The sequence below is a fragment of the Tamandua tetradactyla genome, chromosome 2 (genome assembly GCF_023851605.1).
Source record: "Tamandua tetradactyla isolate mTamTet1 chromosome 2, mTamTet1.pri, whole genome shotgun sequence".
In the NCBI taxonomy this organism is placed as follows: domain Eukaryota; kingdom Metazoa; phylum Chordata; class Mammalia; order Pilosa; family Myrmecophagidae; genus Tamandua; species Tamandua tetradactyla.
The window spans coordinates 162,374,583-162,401,607 of NC_135328.1; the positions used below are offsets into that span (position 1 = coordinate 162,374,583).

Below are 27,025 nucleotides of genomic sequence, written 5' to 3' on the forward strand. Positions count from 1 at the left end.
TGATGTATTTACATTTAAAATCTATTTTGTCTGATATTAGTGTAGCTATTTGTCTAAGATGAGTCTCCTGTAAGCAACATATAGCTGGATTATGTTTCTTAATCCATTCTGCCAATATGTATCTTTTAATTGGTAAGTTTCGTCCATTAACATTCAGAATTCTTACTGAAAGCCATTTCTTGAATCCATCATCTTATTTTTTAAAATTTTATTTGTCAGATTTTTATCTTCTTTTTCCTCTTTCTCTTTGTATTCTTTAAATTACCCTTAGTATACTCTTCAATTCTGTGCCCTCCTCCAGACCTTCCTTTCCTGTCTTATTTTTTCAGCCAGCAGAACTCCTTTTAATATTTCCTGTAGGGCCAGTCTCTTGTTGACAAATTCTTTCAGGACTTCTTTGTCTGTGAAAACTTTAATCTCTCCCTCAGTTTTAAAGGACAGTTTGGCTGGGTGCAGAATTTTTGACAGAAAGTCTTTCTCTTTCAGGAACTTAAAATATACCACTACTTTCTCGCTTCCAGGGTGCTAGTTGAGTAGTCTGAACTGAGTCTTATTTGGTTTTCCTTGTGTGTGATAGATTGTTTTTCCCTCACTGCTTTCAGGATTTTCAGCTTCTCTTCAACATTTGACAGACTGATTAGTATGTGTCTTGGGGAAGGCTTATTTGGATTTATTCTATTTGGAGTTTGTTGGGCTTCTTTGGCTTGTATATTTATGTGCTTTATGAAGGTTGGGAAAATTTCCACCATATATCCTCAAGTACTCTTCCTAGCCCTTTACTCCTCTCTTCTCCTTCTGGGAAACCAGTGATTCTTACATTTGCGTACTCTGTTTTGGCTTTCATTTCCCTGAGATCCAGTTCATATTTTTTCATCCTTTTTGCCATTTGCTGCTTTGAGTCTTTGAAGTCAGTTATCCTGTCCTCTATATCACTTATTCTTTCTTCTGTCTCTTCAAATCTGGTGTTGTATGCCTCTATTATGTTTTTTATTTGGTCAACAGAGTCTTTAATCTCTGTGCTATCTGCTATTTTTTCTCTTTATTCTTTCAAAAACCTCTTTATGCTCTTCTGTCTTCTTGATCTCCTTTATGTCATTTGCTATCCCACTTATTTTATGAAGTAGATTTGTAGGACCATCTTTTATTAGCTGTTCCAAAGTCTGCGTCACCTTTGGTGTGTGGGTGCACCAGCCTGGGGGGTGTAACCCTGATGTGCACTGGTCTAAGGCATGGAGCCCTTTTGTGCATGTGTAGAGCTGTGGCAGCAGGCAACCTTCATGGATTGGGGGCAGATGTGATCCGGCTGCACAGGTCAGCACTTTCTCAGAGCTGGGAAGTGTGGCTGAGGACTGCTGTAAACTGAGGTTCCCAGAGCTGAATGATGTGATATGGGGCCCATGCACATGTGTGGGTCTAGGAGTGCCATAAATGACGCGCAGAGCTCGGGGTGGGGGTGGGGGATGAGGCTGTGCGACACCATGGGCAGAGGGGCAGGGGTAGCCGGGGTACAGAGGTTAGTGCCCGCAGCCTTTATGTGCTGGCAACAACCTGCAGAGAACAGGGAGGAGGAAGTAGTGCTTGAGGTTTGCAGGAGAGGTAGATTGGGTTGCGATTGGGGTAGGGGTGTGGGGCAGGTACGTGTCTTGGGGGCTGGTGGGGTGGGGTTGCCTGGAAGATGGGGAATGGGAGTGGGTAACAGGGTTTGGGTGTGTGAAGTATAGGCTGAGTCACTGGTCATGGGGCTGTGCTGGTGAGGGTAGTGCGCCTGAGGAATGTGGCCTGGCTTACTTCCTAGTCCTTGGCTCCCATCTGTGCACTCCCATGGGCTCCACTCCTTCATGTAAGGCTCCAGCTTTCTCCCTCTCAGTTCCTCAGCCTTTGCAACTAGGGCTGCCCTTTGTGGTGTAGAAGGCTCTCCCAGAACAGCCACACTCCCAAATCACCACCTCACTCACCTTCCTGTTCCTTCTCTAATTTTTCCATGGGGCAGGGCTAATCTTAAGCTACTCTATTTGGTCCATACTTCCATTTTTGTATACATTTATGTTATATATTTCTATTTATATACATATATATGTATATATATATATATATATATGACAAAGTAATTTACTTGCTTTTCAAGTCAGAATACTCAGAGGTCTTGAAGAATTATGTTACTATAAAAATTGAGTAAAATTTACTACAATTTCAAATTATTTCTCTCCTCATTTTCCAAACATTTGAAAATATTTTAATGGTGTATTAAGAATTAATGTAGATTGGTTCCAGGAATATGGGAGAATAATATAGGTCGAGTTTGCCTCTGCTTCAAGCAACAACTTGGAAAGGCGACTGGGACAGCAATTCCAGGGTGTTAGTGACCTGGAAGGGTCTTCTGCACCACATAGGAAGGCCTGAAGAACTGAGGTGCAATAGCTGAAGCACTGAGATCCAAAGAACCAGAGACTGCCCAGCTAGTGCAAACAGCCTAACATGCCCCTTTCCAAATGGAAGCCTAGAACCCTCACAAGTGCAAGGACAGGGACACAGGACAAGGAATTAAGCCAAGCTGCATTCCTTGAATGCGCTACCCTCATGTGTGCTGCCCCATTACAGGACCCGTGACTCTCCCCACACACCACGCACCTGAACCCTCTCACCTGCCCTCACACTGTACTCCAAACACCCCCACCACAACCCCCCACCCTGTGCACACCTGCCTATATCCCTGCCCCACACAAGCATGCATGCCTGCCCCAGCCTCTTCCACACAAGCATTTAGTGTTGCCCCCACCCCTCTCTAGCCATGCACATCCGCACCCAGCCTCTCGGCCACCACCTCCCACCCTCTCCCCCCTGCAGGTGGTTGCCTGTGCATTCGGGCTACAGGCACTCACCTTCTTGCTGGGGCCACACATTTCCCCAGCCCATATACTTATACAACCCTGTCCCTTGTCCCCTGAGCTTTGTGCATGAGTATATCAGCGTCCATCCTCTACAAATCCGTGCATGTGTGTACCCGCACCATGCTCCCAGCTCTGCATATCTGGGCCACACTCATCCCCAACCCACACAAGTGCATCCTGGCCTTGCTGCCCCTGAGCTCTGAATGAACACACCAGGGGCCTGCTCCCCAGATCCGTGCATGTGCACAGCCACATCTTCCCTGCCGAGCACCCATGCGTCCATGCACCAACATCTTGACCCCTGTACCCCACCCCCCCTTTCCCACATATGCACACTTTGCCCCATCCCCAGCACAAGTGACCAGCTCCCACACCTAGCAGGTACTCATGTGCACATCTGTGCTACATAACCCTCGCCTTCACATGCATGCACTCCTGCTCCAGCCCCACAACACCCCCTGCACCTGCACCAGGACCTCTCCCACCCATCACCTGCTGTTGACCCACGTCCTACAACTCCCGTGACCTATGGCCCACTCCTACACACTCGTACATCTGCATCCTGGGCCTCCTAGACCCCTCCCCCTATGCAAGCACACCCCTGTGCCCTGCCCTCCCTATGCCCTGACCTCTGTGCCGTGTACCCCACACCAATACCCATGACCCCCATGGTCTACATGCACACCAACATCCTGCCTGCGCACCAGCCCCTGTGCATCTGCACAGCCCCCCACCATCCACCTCCTGTTGAGTCCTCTGTGTCCCCCACACCACACCCTGCTCCTGCGCTCTAAGGTTGGCCTGAACTGTACCCTGACCCCATGGCCCCCACACCACACCTCCATGAGCCTATACCATGCACTCCATGCTCACAGGTACCAATGTAGCATCCCCAACCCATGCCTATATCTGTAACACAACCCATCATCACACTATTGTGCCCCACTCAATGCCCCACATCCTGCTTCACATCCATTCTGCAAATTCAAAGCTTTAGACTACTGAAGGAAATAAACTTCCAAAGTCACCCTATTACAATATTTACATGCCTTGAAGACAACAACAGAAAATCATTAAGCATTTGAAGATGTAGACAGATGTAGCCCAGCCTAATGACCAAATTGATATGTTGGGGGAGATACAGATTTTAGAACAACTAATTAAAGATATTCATATAACTCTACTGAATAAAATCAGTGGGATGGCTAATGACATAAAGGAGATCAGGAAGACTCTAGAAGAGCATAAAAAGGAATTTGAAAGAGAAATAGAAAAATAGCAGATATCACAGAGATTAACAATGCTGAGGACAAAATAAAAAATATACTAGAGACACAGAACAGCAGAATTGAAGAGGCAGAAGAAAGAATAAGTGAACTAAAGGACAGGACAACTGATTTTGAATTCATGAAAGAGCAAATGGCAAAAAAGATGGAAAAATCTGAATTGGATCTCAGGGATATGGTAGCCAAAACAAAGTGCACAAATATTAGAACCATTGGTGTCCCACAAGGAGAAGAGAAGAGTAAAGGACGGGGAAGATTAGTTGAGCATATAATGGGGGGAAACTTCGCAACCTGTATAAAAGTCATAACTATGCAAATCAAAGAAGCCCAATGAACTCCAAATATAATATATCCAAATAGGCCTACCCCAAGACACGTACTAAACATTCTGTCAAATGTTGAAGAGAAGCAGAAAATCCTGAAAGCGGCAAGAGAAAAACAGTCTACATACAAGGGAAACCACATAAGGCTGAGTTCGGACTACTTAGCTGGCACTGTGGAGGAAAGAAGGTTGTGGTATGAAATATTTAAGATCCTGAAAGAGAAAGACTTCCAGCTAAGAATTCTGGACCCAGCCAAATTGTCCTTCAAAACTGAGGGGAAGTTTCAAATTTTCACAGACAAATAAATGTTGAGAGAATTTGTTGACAAGAGACCAATCCTTCACGAAATACTTAAGGGAGTTTTCCCAGCTGAAATAAGACAGAAGAGGGAGGTCTGGAGGAGGACATAGAATTGAAAGTACCAGTAAGGCCAACTTAAAGGATAAACAGAGAAAGAGAGAAAAGAAGATATAGAGCTGATAAATAAAATCCAAGGGATACGAAAAATCTTTACAGTAATGACTTTGAATGATAATGGACTAAATTTATCAATTAAAAGATACAGATTGACAGAATGGATTAAGAAATATAATCCAGCTATATGCTGCTCACAAGAGGCTCATCTTAGACACAAGGGTACAGATAGATTGAAAGTGAAAGGATGGAAAAAGATGTTCCACGCAAGCTGTAACCAAAAGAAAGCAAGAGTAGCTATACTAATATCAGACAAAATAGACTTTAAATGTAGAGACATCATAAGAGACAAAGAAGGATACTATATATTAATAAAAGGGGCAATAACTAAGAAGAAATAACTATCATAAATGTTTATACTCCCAATCAAAGAACTCCAAAGTACATGAGACAAGTATTGGCAAAACTGAAGGAAGCAATAGACGTTTCAACATAATAATAGGAGACTCTGATACACCACTCTCCTCTATAGATAAAACAACCAGACAGAAGATTAACAAGGAAATAGAGAATGTAAACAATTTTATAAATGAATTGACCTAACAGATAAATATATAGAGCATTAAACCCCAGAATATCAGGACATACATTCTTCTTTAGTGCTCATGGAACATTCTTCAGTATAGATCATATACTGAGGCACAAAACAAGTCTTTATAAATTTATAAACATTGAAATCATTCAAAGCGCTTTCTGTGATCATAGTTGAATGAAGCTGGAAATCAATAACCACCAAAGAATCAGAACTTTCACAAATACATGGAGATTAAATAACACACTCTTAAACAACCAGAGTTAAAGAAGAAATTGCTAGAGAGATTGGTAGCTATCTGGAGATGAATGAAAACAAGAATACAACATATCAGAAGTTCAGGGATGTGGCAAAGGCTGTGCTGAGAGGGAAATTTATTGTCCTAAATGCCCATTTTAAAAATCAAGAAAGAGCAAAAATTGAGGACTTACTTGCTCACCTGAGAGAACTTGAGAAAGAACAGCAAACTAACCCCAAAGCAAATATAAGAAGAATATAAGAGAAATAACAAAGATTAAAGCAGAGGTAAATAAATGGGAGAACAAAAGAACAAGAGAAAGAATCAAAATCAAAAGTTGATTCTTTGAGAAAATCAATAAAATCAATGGACTACTAGCAAGGCTGACAAAGAAAAAAGAAAGAGGATGCAAATAAACAAAATCAGAAATGAGAAGGGAGTCGTTACCAAAGTCCATGAAGAAATAATAAAAAAAATCTTAAGGATTCTATGAACAACTCTCCAACATCTAAGTTGTCTAGTTTACTGTTAGACAGTAAATTAACAGTGAACTAGACAACTTAGATGAAATAGACAAATTCCTGGAAATACATGAACAAGCGACACTGACTCAAGAAGAAATAGAAGTTCTCAACAAACCAATCACAAGTAAAGATATTCAATCAGTCATCAAAAATTTTCCTACAAAGAAAAGCCCAGGGCCAGATGACTTCACAGGGAAATTTTATGGGACATTCCAAAAAGAAGTAACACCAGTCCTGCTCAAACTTTTCCATAAAAAATTGAGAAAATAGGACCATTTGCGAACTCATTTTATGAAGTTAATTATCATTTTAATATCCAAACCAGGTGAAGATGCTCTAAGAAAGGAAAACTACAGGGCGATCTCCCTAATGAACATAGATGCAAAAATTCTTGACAAAATACTAGCAAATCGAATCCAGCAACACATTTAAAGAATTATATACCACAACCAAGTGGGGTTTATACCAGGAACGCAAGGATGGTTCAACAGAAGAAAATCAATTAATGTAATACAGTACAATAACAAACAGAAAGGGAAAAAAATCACATGATCATCTCGATTGATGCAGAAAAAGCATTCAACGGAACTCAACATCCTTTTCTGATAAAAACACTCCAAAAGATAGGAATCTTCTTCAATATGATAAAGGGCATATATGAAAAACCGATAGCCAGCATCATACTCAATGGAGAGAGACTGAACGCTTTCCCCCTAAGATCGGAAATGAGACAAGGATGTCCTCTGTCACCAGTCTTATTCAACAGTATACTAGAAGTTCTAGCTAGAGCAATTAGGCAGGAAAAAGAAATAAAAAGCATCTAAATTGGAAAGGAAGAAGTAAAACTCTCATTATTTGCAGATGATGTGATGCTATACTTGGAAAATCCTGAGAAATCTGTAACAAAGTTACTTGAGCCAATAAACAAATTCAACAAGGTGCCAGGATATAAAATTAATCAGTAATGTTTCTACACATAAGCAGTGACCTAACTTAGGATTCCATTAAGGAAAAAAATTATATTCAAAATAGCAACTAAAAGAATCAAGTTTCTAGGAATGACCTTAACTAGGGATGTAAAGGACATGTACACAGAAAACAACGTAATATTGCTGAAAAAAAGAAAAGAACTAAATAGGGGGAAAGACATTCCCTACTCAGGGGTAGGAAGGTTAAATTAGTTAAGATGTCAGTTCTACCCCAATTGATCTGCAGATTCAATGCAGTACCAATCAAAATTCCAACAACCTACTTGGAAGACTTGGAAAAACAATTTACCAAATTCATTTGGAAAAGAAAGAGACCTCAAATAGCTAAAAGTATCCTTAAAAAGGAGAATGAAGTGGGAAGATTAATACTTCCTGAGATTTTAAAACTTATTATAAAGTCACAGTGGTCAAAACAGCATGATCCTGGCACAAAGATAGAAGTATTGGTCAATGAATCAAATTGAGAGTGCAGAAATAGACCACCAAATCTATGGTCAACTGATCTTTGACTAGGCCCCCAAATCTACTGAACTGGGACAAAATTGTCTTTTCAATAAGTGGGGATGAGAGAATAGGATGTTAATAGCCAAGAGAATGAAAGAGGATCCTTACCTTATACCCTACAAAATTAACCCAAAATGTATCAAACACCTAAATATAAGAACCAGTACCATAAAAGCTCCTAGAAAAAGATATAGGGAGATATCGTCAAGATCTAATAATAGGAGGTACTTTCCTGAACTTAACACCCAATCACAAGCAACAAAAGAAAAAATAGTTAAATGGGAACTCCTCAGAATCACATACTGTTGCGCCTCAAGAGACTGTCAAAGGTGAAGAGGCAGCCAATTCAATGGGAAATAATATTTGGAAATCTTACACATGAGATAAAGGTTTGATATCCTGTATACATAAAGAAATCATACAACTCAACAACAAAAGAATGAACAACCCAATATAAAATGGGCTAAAGACATGAATAGGCATTTTTCTGAAAAGTAAATGCAGATGGCTCAGAAGCACATGAATTGATGCTCATTTTCATTAGCCATAAGGGAAATGCAATTCAAAACTAATGAGATATCATCTCATACCTATAAGAATGGCTGCTATTAAACAAACAAGCTGTAAATGTTGAAGAGGATGTGGAGAAATTGGGACACTTATGCACTGCTGGTGGGAATGTATGATACTACAGCCTCTATGGAAGACAGTTTGGCGATTCCTCAGAAAACTAAATATTGAGTTGCCTTATGACCTGGCAATAAAACTACTCGATGTATACCCAGAAGAGCTGAAAGCAGTGACACAAACAGACATTTACATACTAATGTTCATAGCAGCATTATTCACAATCACCAGATATGGAAACAATCTAAGTACCCATAAACAGATAGGGAATTAACAAAATGTGATATGTACCTACGATGGTATACTATGTAGCAATAAGACAAAATAATGTCCCGAAGCGCATGACAAGATGGATGAGCCTTGAGGACATACTGCTGAGTGAAATAAGCCAGACAGAAAAGGATAGATACTGTATGATTCCACTTTTATGACCACGATGAAGGTAAAATTATAAGCTTATACTACAGAATATAAGAGGCCTAGAGATACACGAAAGCTAGAGAAGAGTGAATGGTTAGCTAATGAAGTTGAACTTAAATGTAAGGGAATAAATAGTGAAGGCGGTTCACTAGTGGGTCTATAAGTAATACCATATTGAAGGTGAACGTAATTGTTTAGACCCATGTGTCCCACTGATTAACAGTACAGATGTAACTAAGTTCTTGCATGAATTATTGCAAAGGTGTGAATCTTGTACAAAAAGTGTGTAAGTTCAGGGTATAGGAAGAAAACTGTTATTGCATACTATGGGCTGTTTAATAGGAAAACATCAATAGTACCACAGCAACACCAGGAGTAAATGGGGGGAGGGACAAGAATTAAGGGGAGGTTTGCATTTTCTCTTTGGTGAGGGTTTGTTTATTGGTTTTCTTTCTCTTGGGAACAATAAAATTATCTAAAATTGAGAGAGTTGATAGACTATTGATTTTGGTCATTATACGTGATACCCAGTGAATGGAGGTGGCTGAAGGATGCACTGACAAATTAATTAGCGAACGACAGTGTATACATATGATTGAATTTTGTGCTGCTACAAAAAGGAATGAAGTTGTGAGACATGCAACATTGTAAAAGAATGTCTGGGACATTTGGTGAGGCAAAATAAGCCAGAAATGAAAGAGCAAATATTATATGGTCTTATTTAGAAAATACGTGTAAGAAAACAGGGGCCTAGATTGTAAGCTCTTATAGCAGTCACATTTAGTCCAGAGCAGTAAAGATGAGCCTGGCCTTGGCACCATGGGATCAACAATGCCAGCCTGACCAAAGGGGGAAAAGAAGTATAACAAATACAGTATCAGTGGCTGAGAGAGTTCAAATAGAGTTGAGAAGCTACTCTGGAGGTCACTCTTTCTTTTTTGGGGGGGTGCATGGTCCGGGAATTGAACCCAGGTCTTCTGCATGGAAGGCGAGCATTCTACCACTGAACCACGTGCACCCTCTGGAGGTCACTCTAATACAAGCTTCAGTTAGACACTGTTACCTATCATTGCTTGCCAACCCCCAAACCGAGATCATTCAAGCCAATCGTAAAAAAAAACCTCTTGGGTATTATATAAGATTCTACAAAGGTTCCATGCACTAGAATAACTTTCCAGAAACCTACAACTGCCAGATGGTTCCCTGGACCAGATAAGTCCTGAAACAGAGGGGCCAGCCTCTCCAGAATGTCAACTAATTTCATCTCCCTATCCCATATTATTGACAGCCTCTTCCAACATAAAAAGCTAGACTGGGCATAGCCCAAATACCCCTAAAGATTAGGAGAAAGATCAAAGTTGATGGTAGAGTTATACAGAGAAAGTCGGGTTTAACAAATGAGCATAATTGCTGAATCATTATATTGGTATTTCTTTTAGTCTCCAGTATCTTAGCACAGCTACAAGTGAAAACCTAAAATTGTGGAATTTTAACCCCTACCAAATTCTGAAATTTGTTCTATAACTGGTTGTTGTGGTGTGCTTTGAAATGTATTGCTGTTTTGTATATGTTATTTTTCACAAAAAAGAAAAAAATAAGTCAATTGTGATGATAAATTCACAGCTGTATGATGAAAATCAATATAATCATACACTGCATTAAAAAATAAAGAATTTAAAATCTTCAAAAAATATTAATATAACATCATAGTTGACCACCTATATCAGCATGTAATGAATGTTCTATATTTGCCTTTTTGGGTTTCATTATTGTACTGTTGTTAAAGCTTTTTGATACCACATTAGGACTTTTTGATAGCAAATTTTTGTCAGTACACTCGTTTTTTTCTCCTCCCTTTCTAAATAGTTTTAATCAAAAGCCAAGTAGTTGGGAAATAACATGTAATCATTTTTTTTCCAGTCACTTCTTATAAAAGTTCTATTTAGGGAATGTGAATAAGTTAAGTAGGTTTATAATAATCGTTATTAAGTCCCCTTGTTTAGGATCTGAAATTAATTGTTATAAAAATAATATATTTTAATATAATTCAAATATAAAGGTCCTGGTCCCTCTTCCCCATCAAACATCCCAGTTACATTCTTAGGGCAGCTGCAGTTAACAGTTTCTTAAATAGCTTCCAGACATGTCCTATGCCCATACAAGTGTATGTGTGTAGGTATGTGTATGAGTGTGTGTATGGAATTTAACAGACAGACAGAAACCAATATATCCTTTAAAAATACTAATACTTTATAAAGTATTTTGAATGACTTTTCAATGTATTTTCCAGCATATGCATTAAGGAAAAGAGGATATATAAATGTACATATGAGAAATATAACTGCCTTTTCTTTTTGCCTGTTTATTTGAAATCTTCTACCTAATTATTTTCCATTGAAGTTTTATAACAAATTACATTTTAAAACCTTAATTTTATGAAAACATAGAAAATTTTAATTTGTGAGGAATATTTTTTACCCTTAATACATAGTTTTAATATCCATCACACTGAAAATAGTGTATTATCCTTAGCGAGTGGGATTATTGTGTTTGTTGTGTAGGGGGACGGACAGGTAGAGAGGCTGGGTATTCTCTTTTTGTGTCCTATAATATACCATATTGTTTGAGATTTTTTTTCTTTTAAGGAATGAGCACATTTTACTTTTATTAAAGTAATGTTAGACTATGTTTTTAAAATATGTAGTGACAAAAATTTTTTGTTCACTGTGTTGGTTAAAAAACTTTATTCTAGTAATATATATACAACTTGAAATTTCCACTTTTAACCACATTCAAAAGTATAAATTTTTATGAATGTCCTCATAACTAAACTTATTTTGTACTGTTATTAATTTTGCGTTTAGGCATGTGTGGACGTCAGAGCCAGTTCAGTGTTTTGGCAGCAGATGGAGTTTGTAGATCGCCTTCATCGTCACCCCAAGTTGCCAGAATGGTTATCCACACACCCTTCTCATGTACATAGAACTGAGAACTTGGATAGACTTATACCTCAGGTGAGCTACCATATATAAAGCAAGATATGATGTTTTACTCTATCATTTATTTTTAATGTTGTTATTTTTTTTAGAGAAGGCGAGTCTAGTCTATCAATTCTTTTGAGTACTATAATTATGGAATATCACTTTTCAGAGGATTTGACTGAAAAATAAAATCATGTTTGTCCATGAGTCTTGAGGAATAAATTGCTGTACAATTATTTTTTTCAATAGTGAAGGTTTAACTGTTTTTGTTTCATACCTTTAATTTTAACTGACTTAATGGATGTCTAAAACTCTTTTTTGCCTTCTTAAACAGAAGGCATATTGTTTTTTTTCAAACATTATCATAATTTAATCTTTCCTTGGTGATATAAGTTTATGGTTAAAAATACCACTTAGTGAATTGTGCAAAATATATGGGTCAAATGGATATTAACTTCACTAGTGATGCTGAAATATGTTTTCTTAGGAAAAACCCCTTCATATAGTTTGTTTTATGGTTATCTATTTATAAAGATAGAGCAAAGCATGTGCTGTCTGGCTCTCTCTTTGTTGAATTCATTAAAGAATGAAGCTGTGGCCGTTTCTTCCCAAGTAGTTTTCACAATACTCTGAAAATCTTTTGATTTGTTAACATCATCAGAATGTTTCTGTGGTTTCTAGATCAGAACAAATGGATGTCAGGCATCTCTGAGACAGACTTATATTTTCTCTTCTATCTCACTTGCCTTAGGCTTGCTGATTGGTAAGGAAAGCTGAACATTTTTTAGCAATTTAAGATTTGGTACTGGGCTGGACTACTTGGTAAAGGTTGACACAACAGATCAAAGTTATAGAAGTATCTTCTAGTGTAACTTCAAATTCAGCTTAATAGGTATTGAACACTTACTATAAGAAATACATGATGCTAGATGCAGGGGATACAAAAAGAAATAAGGCCTGGTTATTGATATTAGAGTGCTAAAATAATTACAAAATCATTATTAATACCCAGAATATATGATTTATCTTAAGAGAAGTAGAGATAGAATAGAAGTAAATGGTTTGAAGGAAGACAAGTCTACATCTAGTTTGGGATAAGAAACTATCACAAGATTCATTCTTTGCATCAATATTTATTGACCTTCATTGATAATCTACTATTATGTGTTTTATTGCTCGGGAATGAGCAAGGAACAAAACACTTTTCCCTTTCTTGAAATGAACATTCTAATTAGGTAATAGAAATAAACAAGTAAATATATAGTATATCAACTAATGATAGACACACAGGAAGAATAAAGCAGGTTAAGGGTAGTAGAGAGGTCTAGGCATCAGAGAAGACATGCTCTTTTATGTAATATTGTCAAGAAAGGCCTCCCTGAGCAGAATCTGGAAGAAAGCAAGGGAGCAAGTCCTATGGCTATCTGGAAGAATAGCTTTTCAGATTAAGGAAGCAGAAGGTACAGAGGACCTGAAATGAGAGTATGTTTAGTGTGTTCAAGGAACACCATGAAAGAAATTGTGACTGAATGGAGCAAGGAAGGGAGAGAATGAAGTCAGAGAGGTATGGGGGAACCAGACCATGAAGGCTCTTTTAGCCATTATAAGAACTTAATTTTTACTTCAAGTGATATGGGAAGCCAGTAGAAGATTTTGAGCAAAGGAATGACTTGCTCTAATTCATGTTTTATAATGATCACTGGATTAGCTGTATAGAATGTTGGCTTTAGTGGGGCAAGGATGGAATTAGGGAGACTGTTTAGGAAATTCTTGGAATAAGATGTATGATGGTAGTAGATCAAAGGGAAAAAGTGATCAGATTATGAATATATTTTGAAAGTCAAGGTGACAGGATTTGTTGGTATGTTGGTATATTTTTCCCCTTTCATGAGATTGGGAACAGCCAGAAATGGGTTCTTAATGACTCTCCTAAATATATTTCACTTTTAACCTTAATTTGAAGGAAAAATATCTAAGAAAGAATAGCGATAAAAGTTACTTGGTATAACATATAGGATTCATTCTTCTTAAAGGAGCATTATAGGATTGGGATAATATGTTTCATTAGTAACTGATATACTGGAGATCAGTGACTATAAGAGCTTCCTTAGGGTCCTCCAAGGCCCAGGGACCTTTTACCACTCTGGGAGGCTTTAGTCTGTCTCTGAAGCCATAATTTTCTCTTGGGATTTCATTTCAGTTTTTAAAATGTTTGCTTAATGAAATTCTAAAAATATCTATTTTGCTTAAGCTAGATAATGAATTCTACTAGCCACCTGCCATCTGAAGCCTTTCCTACATTCTGAGTTGTCATTTTCATCACCATATTACTGAGAATCTTCAGAGAGTAAAAAAAAAGTGGTTTAGAAAAGTATTTAAAGTAATAATGAATTGATTAATGAATGTGAAAAAAAACGGTTTGAGAAACAAATATGTTATTTGGGAACTGATGATGAAGAGAAAAATATGGAGATATTTTTCTTCTGAAAATAAACTAGTCTAGTTCAGAAACTTAATTTGGAAACCTCGTATAATTTCTTACATTTTTACCCCCAAGTGATTAAATTCAATTTGAAAGTGATAAAACTCTATTACAATACTGGGAATAATTCAGTGGTTGAAGTGAAACTGATAGTTAGTGCAAGGGTATATTGTTAATTATAATACATAGTCATAACTCAGAGATTGGTATTCCCTGCTATCTTAGGTCTAATTTCTATAATGAAAGAAAGCAGCTCCTCAGGCGGTATTTAGAATTATGTGTATATATACTACTCAAGACTAAATTTTTTGTTACATTTTATTTAAGATTTTTTTTTTTACTCAAATGAGTACAGTGAAGTGATGTATATCACAGAGGCGGTTGGGGATGCAGTATCAGATCACTGATAACTCTAGGCCAAATGAGTATTTCAGTAACCCAAAAGGAGGTAATAACTGAGGCAATGAGAGTGAATGAGTTCACTCAGGAAGTGAATAGGGAAAAAGAGCCAGGACAGAGTAACATTATTGGGTGGTGTTTGCATTTAATTGGTAGGAGGAAGACAGACTTTATAGTGAATCAGATTCATAGGAGAGCCGTGAAAGCCAAATTCTGTTATTCTATAATGAGAACAAAAATTTTGATAATTTTCATTTTTTAATTTAACTTTTCACAGGTTGTATATCTTTATTTCTTACTGGATTCCTTGAATATCATCACAGAAATGTATTCTTTCTTACCACAGCATATAAGCAGTTAAGATGTTTAAATTTATACTTCATGCTTACAATAAATATTTATTGATCACTTATGTGTGTCAGGTTATAGGCTTTATAGTTGCTATGAACAAAATAGAAAAAATCCCTCTCCTCCTGGAACTTATTTTACAGTAAGATAATAAATAATGAAGTAGTAATGTACAGAATAAATCACAACTGTATAGTATATTAGTAAGTAATAAGTGTTAGAAAAATAAGGTAGAAGGGATAGGTAATGTGCAAGCAAGGATGGGAGGGCTGCTACAGTAGTGGTTTAAATACAATAGGGCTGGTCAGAAAGAGATTTCTCTAAGAAGATGATATTTGAACAAAGACTTGAAATAAATAAAAGGGTGAGCCATGTGACTATCTGGAGGATGAGCCTTCCAGACAGAGGCAGTAGTAAGTACAAGGCCCTATGGTGGGAGTGAGCGTGGCATGTTTGAGGAACAACAGGGAAACCACTGTGGCTGGAGTGGGAGAAGCAAGGGGAAGGTGAAGATGTGGGCCTTGTTGCCACTGCAAGAACTTTGGGTTTTGCTTAGCAATGGGTCATGAGAGAAGGTTTGGAGCAGAATAATAGAGTGATAGCATTTGACATATTTTAAAAGGACATATTGGACAGCTCCTACAAAGCAGTAAAGTCACATAGTGTTTCAGTACAGTATATTGTTCAGAAAATAGGTTATTTCCTTTTGATTTTAAATCCAGGAAATGCCCCCAAATTAGAAAACAATATACCCTTGTCATGCTTTTTAAATTCTGAGATAAAACATGTCTAATTACTTAGTTAAATCTAATCCTGTGATCAGCTAACATTTAAGAAGGATAAATATAGGTTTGTAGTAATAATATTATTAGAGTTAATAAGCTGATAATGTTGTAATTCTACTTACTTGAAATGATCAGTTAGATTTGGGAAACACATATACAACGTATTTTGGTTACCATAACAACTTGGGTGAAAAATTGAAGAACAGATGTTATATCAACCTGTTGATGTTTAGTTGTATGACAGTTTTTAAATTTACGCTATAGTTATGCTGTTCCACTTTAAATTTATAAATACCATAATTTGCCCTTGAAAGAAATACCTTTTAAAACTATTTTTTTCTATAAGATTTGTTATGCAACATGGATAGATGTAAGGGAAATTATGTGGTAACCCAGGGTAGAAATGTACTTGAGTGATTTAAAACTGAGAGCATTTAGACTGGATTTTTAATTCTGTACTTCTCTCCCCAATTCTCTCTTTCTGCCATGCCATCCTTGGTAGGTGAGGGGAATGGAGAATGATAGAATATATAGGAAGAATGGGTTATGCTATGAAAATTATAATTTTGAGTAGGATTCATTTTTTAATGGTTTTAGAACTCAATACTAGCTTTATTTGTAAATTAAAAAATCTTGATGTTCTAATTTACTACATTCAGTTTTTAGCTATCAGGCACATTCAGTAGCAGGCTGTAAATGCCTTCATTTTAATCTCATTTTATTTTGAATCTTTCAACTTTCAGGAAGCTGAGAGTTGGGATTCACGTGTAAATTATTCTTATATGTTTATAATTGGACAAAGTATATTCCTAAATCAGTATTATACTTCTCATGAGTAGAAAATATGAGTGTACAGCATTGAAGTGAAATGTTCTTGGCCAGTATACACAAACATACACTGTTCACCTTACAGAATTTCATTTTGCCTGACATGGAGAGTGTTGAGGAAAAGGCAAATATCATAGCAACTACTGTAATTGAATTGGCCTCTGAATCATATAAAGCCAGAAAGCCTGACAGTAACATTGTCTGAAACCTTAAAAAAACATTATGGAGCATGTGATGTGTCTCTACTTGAGGCTGAAATGAATGGGCTATTAGGAAAAATTGCTTTTGGGGGGAAAGGGGTGAAAAGTAATGATACTTTTAGAAAAGCACGTTAAAAAAATGTTGGTGATTTTTTTTTTCCCCTTGAAATGTCTTGGCTTCTATTTTCAAAAGAAGCTTTTAATCCAGTCATGAAGGTTCTCTGGCATTAATTCTTTTTCTTTTTTTTTAAACTTTATTGTGCTTTATTTTTTTAAAGCAGTAATTGCTGGTTTACTCCGTTTGTAGTGCCTAGAATCCTTTGTGTACTACAAGTTGTTGATAAATACTTTTGTTGTTTCTGGGAATAAACATAAGCATTTCTTAATACATTATTCTCTTTGTTAGGAGTGGTATGTTAAAAATAAATAAATCTGGACATAGTAAGGAGTCATTTTAAGGATTATTACAAGAGGAGGAAAGGGGCTGTTGCAATAGGGAGAACACATTGACCATAAAATCTGTACTCTTCTCAAGGATTAGGCAAAAAAGATTTTACTTTTATAAAGGGGCTAGAAAGAACCAGCTGTAGCAGAGTGAGGAAATGATGAAAGGATGGTGTGATCAGATGGTAGCTTAGAAATGTTTTAATCTGGGGCCAGCCTGTTCTCTTTAAGAAGCAGCTCAGGCCAAGGGTTGGCCCAAGTTCAGGGACCTATGGGAAGAGTAGCTTAATCAGACTTTGGTTAACAGGAGTTTTGTTCTGACTGATCAGTGGGGATAAGACAGTTCAGCTAATCATTTATGAGGTGAAAAATGAAAATTTTAAAGGTCTCTGCCCAGCCTTGTTATAGGTAAACAAGTGGGTCATTTTGACTCTTATCTAAGTCATATGGGGAAGGGTGGCTCTTTGCTGTCAAACCTTCTTCTGGAACAGAGTGGGGGATTTCTTAATCTTCCTTGTTTTCCAGGATCACAGGGCTCAGGTGAAGTTCAACATTATAAGCTGATAATAAAATGTTTTTTTTTTTTGAAACCTTTTAAAAATTATTTTATCAATCCACAGGACAAATGAACCTGTGTTAAAGTAGTCATAAATTTTCAATTATATGTTTGTTTGCTTTAAATTTTGAATTACTTATTTTTTAAAAATATTTGAATATTTTTAAAAATTAAATATTTTTAAAGAATATTTATTTACTTTAGGCCACATCAAAAAACTAGTCCAGACTCCAATTCCTGTTGCAGTTTATGAAAGGAAATGAGATGAGTTAAAGGGTAAATTTTTTTAAAAGTAAAATCATGACTCATTCAAATATAAAATGAACATATGTCTAAGATTTTATTTAATTAATGAGGGAACAAGTGTTATGTTACAGCTAATTCAAAGAATAATTAAGAGAACCACTGGAACATAGGCAGCAAGGAAGGTTGAAATGAATTTTCAAGTAGATGCAGAACAGATCCAATCTTAGGGCAATAATCAGTTGCATTCCTCCAGACATAGTTCATTTCCATGAAAAAAAAAGTATTGTTTGCATTATTATCATTTTCAACAATTTGCAGAGCTGTAAAAGAGGTCAAAGACCTTGAAACGTAAAGATGTCTCAGAAGGGTGTTAATAGAATACTACTTACATGGTATGTTTTTTTCTGTCCTTTTACTTTCAACTTACATATCTGAATTTAAGGTGAGTCTCTTGTAAACAGCATTTGGATGGGTCATGCTTTTTCATCCATTCTGCCATTCTCTGCCTTTTGACTGGAGAATTTAATCCATTTACATTTAAAGTCACTACTAATAATATAGGACTTTCTAATGCCATTTTACTCTTTAGTCTTTATAAGAATTATATATATTTTTTGTCACTCAGTTCTTCTGTTAATGTCTACTTTCATATTTATTTGCTTTTTTTTGTTTGTACCATATTGAGTCCATTCTCACTTCTATCTGGATGTATTTTCCTTGTGGTTACTATAAGGTTAAAATCTAACATTCTAAATATGTAACAATCATATTTGATTTGATATCAATGCCCATACATAAACACCTTTAATGTATGCCTCTGTACCCCTACCTTTTTTGTATCTGTTACAAACTATATCTTATATGTCCCAAATCATAAATTCATCATTACTTGTTATGGATTTGCATTTATTTTATTTTTTTTTAATTTTTTATTAATTAAAAAAAATTACAAGAAAGAAACACAAACATTCCCAACACATACACTCAGCAATTCACAATATCATCACATAGTTGCATATTCATCATCATGATCATTTCCCAGAACATTTGCATCAATTCTGAAAAAGAAATAAAAAGACAACAGAAAAAAAAAGTTTTACATACCATACCCCTTACCCCTCCCTTTCATTGATCACTAGCATTTCAAACTAAATTTATTTTAACATTTGTTCCCCCTATTATTTATTTTTATTCCATATGTTCTACTCATCTGTTGACAAGGTAGATAAAAGGAGCATCAGACACAAGGTTTTCACAATCACACAGTCACATTGTGAAAGCTATAGCATTATACAGTCATCATCAAGAAACATGGCTACTGGAACACAGCCCTACATTTTCAGGCAGTTCCCTCCAGCCTCTCCATTACATCTTGGTTAACAAGGTGATATCTACTTAATGCAAAAGAATAACCTCCAGGATAACCTCTGGACTCTGTTTGGAATCTCTTAGCCATTGACACTTTGTCTCATTTCACTCTTCCCCCTTTTGGTTGAGAAGGTTTTCTCAATCCCTTGATGCTGGGTCTCAGCTCATTCTAGAGTTTTTTTCAATCCCTTGATGCTGAATCTCAGCTCATTCTGGGATTTCTGTCCCACGTTTCCAGGAAGGTCCACACCCCTGGGAGTGATGTCCCATGTAGATAGGGGGAGGGTGGTGAGTTTGCTTGTTGTGTTGGCTGGAGAGAGAGGCCACATCTGAGCAACAAAAGAGGTTCTCTTGGGGGTGACTCTTAGGCCTAATTTTAAGTAGGCTTGACCTATCCCCTGTGGGGTTAAGTTTCATATGAACAAACCCCAAGACTGGGGTTCAGCCTATTGCTTTGGTTGTCCACACTGCTTGTGAGAATATCAAGAATTCAACTTGGGGAAGTTGAGTTTTCCCCCATTCTCACCATTCCCCAAAGGGAACTTTGCAAATACTTTTCCACTCACTGATCAAATCACTCTGGGATTCATCAGGGCATCACCTGGACAAACCAACAAAATCTCATATCTTATACAAAATTCTATGTACTTAAGGTGTTCAACCAACTATCTACATAAGTTGTATTAGGAAATACACTTGTCAAAATATAAATTTTGTACCAAATAAATATTTTTTGCTATAGTCTCACACATAAGTTGAAATTTTAAAGTATTAATTACCATCTATTTTCAGCACACTGCAGTAATGACATTCCTTTGTTCTTCCTCATGCAAAAACATTTTTAAAATTTTTACATTTAGTCACTATCATTATACACTCCAGGCATTCCTAGATTATACCATCTCAATCTTTATCATCTATCTTTCTTTGTGATTTCATTTATGCCCCAGCCCTCCTCCCTCTATCATTCTCATATGCAGCTTCATTCAGTGTTTTAACATAATTGAATTACAGTTAGGTAATATTGTGCTGTCCATTTCTGAGTTTTTATATTCAGTCCTGTTGCACAATCTATATCCCTTCAGCTCCAATTACTCAATATCTTACCCTGTTTCTATCTCCTGATGGTCTCTGTTGCCAATGAAATATTCCAAGTTTATTCATTAATGTCAGTTCATATCAGTGAGACCATACAGTATTTGTCCTTTTGTTTCTGGCTAATCACACTCAGCATAATGTCCCTAAGGTCCATCCATGTTGTTACATACTTCATAACTTTATTCTGTCTTACAGCTGCATAATATTCCATCTTATGTAAATGCCACAGTTTGTTTAGCCAACCATCTGTTGATGGACATTTTGACTGCTTCCATCTCTTGGTAATGTAAATAATGCTGCTATAAACATTGGTGTGTAAATGTCCATTTGTGTCTTTGCTGTCATGTCCTTTGAGTAGAGACAGCATATAGATGGGTCCTGTTTTTTAATCCTTTCTGCCAGACTATGTCTTTTGATTGGAGAGTTTAATCTATTAACATTCAGTGTTATTGCTGCATGGGTAGTACTTTCTTCTACTATTTTGCCTTCTGGATTTTACATGTCATATCTAATTTTCCTTCTTTTTACCTTTACTCATAATCTTCCTTTCTACACTCTTCTCCACACCTCTCTCTTCTGTCTTCGTATCTGTTTCTAGTGCTCCCTTTAGTATTTCTTGCAGAACTGGTCTCTTGGTCACAAATTCTCTCAGTGTTTTTTTTGTCTGAAAATGTTTTAATTTCTCCCTCATTTTTGAAGGACAATTTTGCTGGATATAGAATTCTTGGTTGGCAGTTTTTCTCTTTTAATAATTTAAATATATCATCCCGCTGTCTTCTTGCCTCCATGGTTTCTGCTGAGATATCTGCACATAGTCTTATTGGGCTTCCCTTGTATGTGATGGATTGCTTTTCTCTTGCTGCTTTAAGATCCTCTCTTTCTCTTTGACCTCTGACGTTCTGATTAGTAAATGTCTTGGAGTATGTCTATTTGGATCTGTTCTCTTTGGGGTACGCTGCACTTCTTGCATCTGTAATTTTAAGTCTTTCATAAGAGTTGGGAAATTTTCAGTGATAATTTCCTACATTAGTTTTTCTCCTCCTTTTCCCTTCTCTTCTCCTTCTGGGATACCCACAACATGTATATTCATGCGCTTCATATTGTCTTTCAATTCCCTGAGTTCCTGCTTATATTTTTCCATTTTTTCCCTATATTTTCTTTTTCTTGCCGGATTTCAGATGTTCCATCCTCCAGTTCACTAATCTTATGTTCCATCTCTTGAAATTTACCATTGTAGGTTTCCATTGTTTTTTTTTTTTATCTCTTCTACCTTGCCTTTCATTCCCATAAGTTCTGTGATTTGTTTTTTCAGACTTTCAATTTCTTCTTTTTGTTCATTCCTTGCTTTCTTTATATCCTCCCTCAATTCATTGATTTGTTTTTTGATGAGGTTTTCCATGTCTGTTCATATATTCTGAATTAATTGTTTCAGCTCCTGTATCTCATTTGAATTGTTGGTTTGTTCTTTTGACTGGTCCGTATCTTCAGTTTTTCTGGTGTGATTTGTTATTTTTTTGCTGGTGTCTAGACATTTAATTACCTTAATTAGTTTATTCTAGAGATTGCTTTCACTTCTTTTACCTAGGGTTTTCTTGCTGGATGAATTTGTTGTCTGTCTGTTCTTTGACATTCAGTTCAGCTTTATCTGGACCTCTAGCTTAAGTTTTGTTTAACAGAGGAGAATTTTTCAGTTCTTGTTTTCTTGTTTCTTGCCTGCTTGTATGGTGCCCCCCCCACCCCCACCCCCAGCCTTAGGAGGGTCTACTTAGATATTATAGACCACAGCCGGATTTTTCTAGACCAAACTGGCCTCCTATCAGGAGGAAAGAGTCACCTGCGTCAGTTTTCCCTGAGGGTGAGACCCAGCAGGTTGAAAGACTTTCCTGTGAAGTCTCTGGACTCTGTTTTTCTTTCCTGTCCTGTAGGTGGTGCTTGTCTGCCGCAGGTCCCACCAGTGTAAGATGATGCGATACCTTTAACTTTGGCAGACTCTCCCTGGGTTCTCTGGGGGCTCACAGCCGGTCCAGCTGGTCCAGAGTGGGGTGCGCTGTGTGTCTGGTCACTGACATGACCCCAGCAGCTGTTCTGTTCTGTTTCTGGTTATTTAGTAGTTGTTCTGGAGGATGAACTAAAATGCACACCTTGTTAAACCACCTTCTTGACCCAGAAGCCTGCATTTATTTTAGCACCAGTAGGAAGAAGTAGAGTTACATACTAAAAACAAAAATCAAAACAAAAACACTAGTATTGGCATTTTATAAATACCTAAATGGTTTCCTTTACCCTCTGGAGGTCTTTATTTCGTTATATTGCTTTGAATCACTGTCTAGCATCTTTTTCCTTTAAGTCTAAAGAACTCCTTCTAACATTGTTTATAGGGAAGATCTACTGGTGATGAACCCCCTCAGCTTTTGTTTGTCTGTCAATGTCTTACAGCACTCTCATTTTTAAAAGAAAGTCTCCCCAGCTATAAGACTCTTGGTAGACCGTTGTATTATTTCAACACGTTAAGTATTTCAACCCACTGCCTTTTTGCCTTCATGCTTTCTGATGAGAAATTTGTGCTCTATCTTTCTGGGATTGCCTTGTCCATAACTTGTTGCTTTGTTTCTTAGCCCTTTCAGAACTCTCTCCTTGTCCTTGTCATTGGATAGTGTGATACTATGTGTTTAGGTGTGGTTCTGTTTGAATTTATCCTTTGGGGGTTCATTGGGCTTCTTGACTGTGTATATTCATGTCTTTAGTTAAATTTTGAAAGTTTTCTGCCGTTATTTCTCCTCCTTCTGCCTGACCCCTACCACCCCATAATGCATACATTGGTTCACTTGATGGTGTCAAAAGTCTCTTAGGTTCTGTTCATTTGTTGAAATTCTTTTTTCTTTCTACTTCTCAACCTGAATCATTTCAATTGTCTTGTCTTTGAGATCTCTTATTCTTTCCTCTCCCAATTCCAATCTGCTGTTGAAACACTGTAGCATATTTTTCATTTCAGTTATTATGTTCTTCAACTCCAATATTTGTTTTGTTCCTATTGAGAATCTCAAAGAGATTCTTATGTTGTTCGTTTATTGGTTTCATATCCTTTAGTTCTTTCCTTATTCTTTATCCTCTTGAACTAAGGTGGGGGAGACAACAACTTATAGTGTCTTACACTGCCATCTTGGTTGACCAGAAATTCACTTAGCCATTTGTACATTGCAGCTGTTATATACCCAAGAAAAGCCATGTTCTTTTAATCCAGTCTTGTGGGGGCAGACCTATTTTGTTGTGTGAAACCTCTTGATTAGATTACTTCCATGGAGATGTGACCCCGTCAATTCAAGGTGGGTCTTAATCTTTTCCTGGATTAATTCTTTCTCTCTCTTTATGAGAGAAAACTCATAACTCAGAGCCAACACAGCAAAAAGATGACACCAGGGCACAGGAGCTTGGAGATGCAGATGGGCCCAGGTTGCCAAGAGAGCCATTTTGGAAACCAACCCAGAAGAGAAGGGCCAGCAGGCATTGCCTTCTCACATGACAGAAAAATCCTGGATGCACTAAACCTTTCTAGAGTGAAAGTATCCTCTTTTTGGTGCTTTAATTTGGATACTTTTGTTGGCCTTAGAACTGTAAATTTGTAACCTAATAAATCCCCTTTGTTAAAGCCAGTCCATTTCTGGTATATTGCAATCTGGCAGCATTAGCAAACTGTGCCGGTTTGAAACTATCATGTACCCCAGAAAAGCTATATTTTAGTCCTGGTCCAATCTTGTGGGGTCAGACCATGGAGATTGACTCACCCAATTGTGGGCATGAATTTTTTACTATATTACTTCCATGGAGATGTGACATACCCGATTATGAGTATGAACTTTTGAACATTGAAGTATGACTCCACCCATTCAAGGTGGGTCTTGATTAGTTTACTGGACCCCTTTAAAAGGGGAAGCATTTTGGAGGAAGCTCAGATGCTTGGAGTGCCAACAAAAAGAGCCAACTTGAGACCCAGATGCTTGGAAATGCAGAAAGAAAGCGCCCCTGCAGAAATTGTGTGAAACCAGAAATGAAAGACCCCAGCAGATGCCAACCACGTACCTCTCAGCTGACAGTGGTATTCTGGACCCATCAGCCTTTCTTGAGTCAAGGTGTATTAGTTAGGGTTCTCTAGAGAAACAGAATCAACGGGGAACACTTGCAAATATAAAATTTATGAAAGTGTCTCACATGACCGTAGGAACGCAGAGTCCAAAATCCACAGGGCAGGCTGCGAAGCCCATGACTCCAATGGATGGCCTGGATGAACTCCACAGGAGAGGCTCACCAGCCAAAGCAGGAATGGAACCTGTCTCCTCTGAGTCCTCCTTAAAAGGCTTCCCATGATTGCATTTAGCATCACTAATTGCAGAAGACACTCCCCTTTGGCTGATTACAAATGGAATCAGCTGTGGATGTAGCTGATGTGATCATGACCTAATCCTATGAAATGTCCTCATTGCAACAGACAGGCCAGCACTTGCCCAATCAGATGAACAGGTACCACAACTTGGCCAAGTTGACACCTGTCCCTAACCATGACACAAGGTATTTCTCTCTGGATGCCTTAGTTTGGACATTTTTATGGCCTTAGAACTATAAACTTTAATAAATTCTCTTTTTAGAAGCCATTCCATTTTTGGCATATTGCATTCCAGAAGCTTTAGCAAACCAATACACAAATCAAACAGCATTTTTGAAAAGTATATGCTTGCCTAAAGAAATTAAGAGGGATAGAATTGGAAGTTGATGGGGTAATGAAGGAACTGGTTTCATTTCTCAGGAGAAACATTTAGACCTTTCATGAGCCATTGGTATTTAGAACAAAAGCAGATGTAAATTGGGAGTGTGGTAGTTTAAAACTGTATGTACCCCAGAAAATTATATTCTTAAAGCTAATACATTCCTGTGGGTGTAAACCTATTTTAAGTAGAACCTTTTGGTGAAGTTACTTAGTTAAGGCATGGCCGAGGGTGAGTCTTAATCCTCTTATTAAAATCCTTTATAAACGGGATACATGCAGAGAGAGAGAGTGAGAGAGAAAGCAAGCCTTGGAAGCAAGAAGCTGAAAGCAGTGAGACCTAGAAGAGAAGGGACAGACTAGCAGACACAGCTGTTGCTTTCTGTAGAAACAGAGCTCGAAGGATATTAAGGAATGATGAGAAGGAGAGAGAGAGAAAGGAAAAAAAGAAAGACACAAATGGGTTCAGGGGGTCTGAAGCTTAAATCTATATCAGACATCAGACAACTTTATTTTCAACCAGATCTTAGTTATATACCACAGGATGTCAGTAGATATGCAGGCATTTCCTGAGGGAGCAAGATTCTTATCTTCCAGTGTTCTTCATACTTAACATAACTGTTTTGGGTAAACATTCTCTTCCTCCCAGACTGCTCTACATAACAATCGCCACAGTTTACCGCTGCCATCCCGAGGCCAGCAGCTTGCAACAAATTCTGTAGGTCTTGCTTTAAACTCTTGGCTTCTACATTTCCTCCTTTTTATTTTATAAGCCGAGGAAAACAAGAATTACCTTTTTAGGGTGACTATAAACAGAGGTGACCGCGCCTGTCTTAGGTTGCCCTTAGGCTCTGAAGGGTCTTACCCGTCATTGGCTGCCAGTCAAGCTCTTTGACTTTGATTCACAAGAATCACATTGTTATAAGCAGAGGTGGCCAGCGCCTGTTTTAGGTTGCCCTTAGGCTCTGATGGGTCTTACCCGTCATTGGCTGCCAGTATAATGATACCCAGGAGAAAATCAGTATTTTTTATACAGATAACAACATGATAAAAGTTAATAAAAGTTATTTTGATAAAACACAGACTCTTTGCTTTCTAACTAATTATTTAGAATTTTTTATATCCTTTCATTAGAACAGGCTAAAAGTCCAAGAAAACATTGTTATTATAAACTCATTAAATCTTTCTTGATTTTAACCATAATTTCTATTTTTATAAACCCTCAGCACTTATTATATTAGTTTAGGCTTTGTCCTATATTTTTCTCGCTTAGTAACAGTTATTCATTTTAGGATAAAACTATTCTGTTTTCTTATTAATAAAAATACATTTTTCATATTTTTCATACTTAAATCATTACTTTGAACAAATATTTTACCACATATGTAATTACCATTAAAATTAAATTTGTTAGAATGTTAAATATTTAAAATATTTTAATGTTTCAAATATGCATTAACAAGAATTTTTAGTTTTAAAGTTCTTAAAATATATTTCTCTTTTCAAACATGAATAGGAGCTAAACTCATGGCCAGTTTCCAAATTGCTGTTTATTGAGGATTTAAGTTAACAAAAGAAGATGGGGTTGCCGTTCCCATTCTGAGTCATAGGACTTTACCTGTAGTATTGGTATAAATTTCATAGAATAATCATTCAGACTAAACAAAGGTAACCTAACAGAATACCTTGAGTCAGAACTACAATCCTGAACTGCACACCCCGTTGGGGA

General features: G+C 37.1%; 1 protein-coding gene across 6 annotated transcripts in view; it reads left to right on the forward strand.

Moving 5' to 3' along the window:
• OMA1 (OMA1 zinc metallopeptidase) overlaps positions 1–27,025 on the forward strand; it is a 115,451-nt gene that overhangs the window by 74,537 nt on the left and 13,889 nt on the right. For all 6 annotated transcript variants that reach the window (XM_077149507.1, XM_077149504.1, XM_077149508.1 and 3 more), the window contains one exon: positions 11,670–11,819. In XM_077149507.1, coding sequence (XP_077005622.1) covers positions 11,670–11,819 — 150 coding nt within the window. The remainder of the gene's footprint in view (positions 1–11,669; positions 11,820–27,025) is intronic.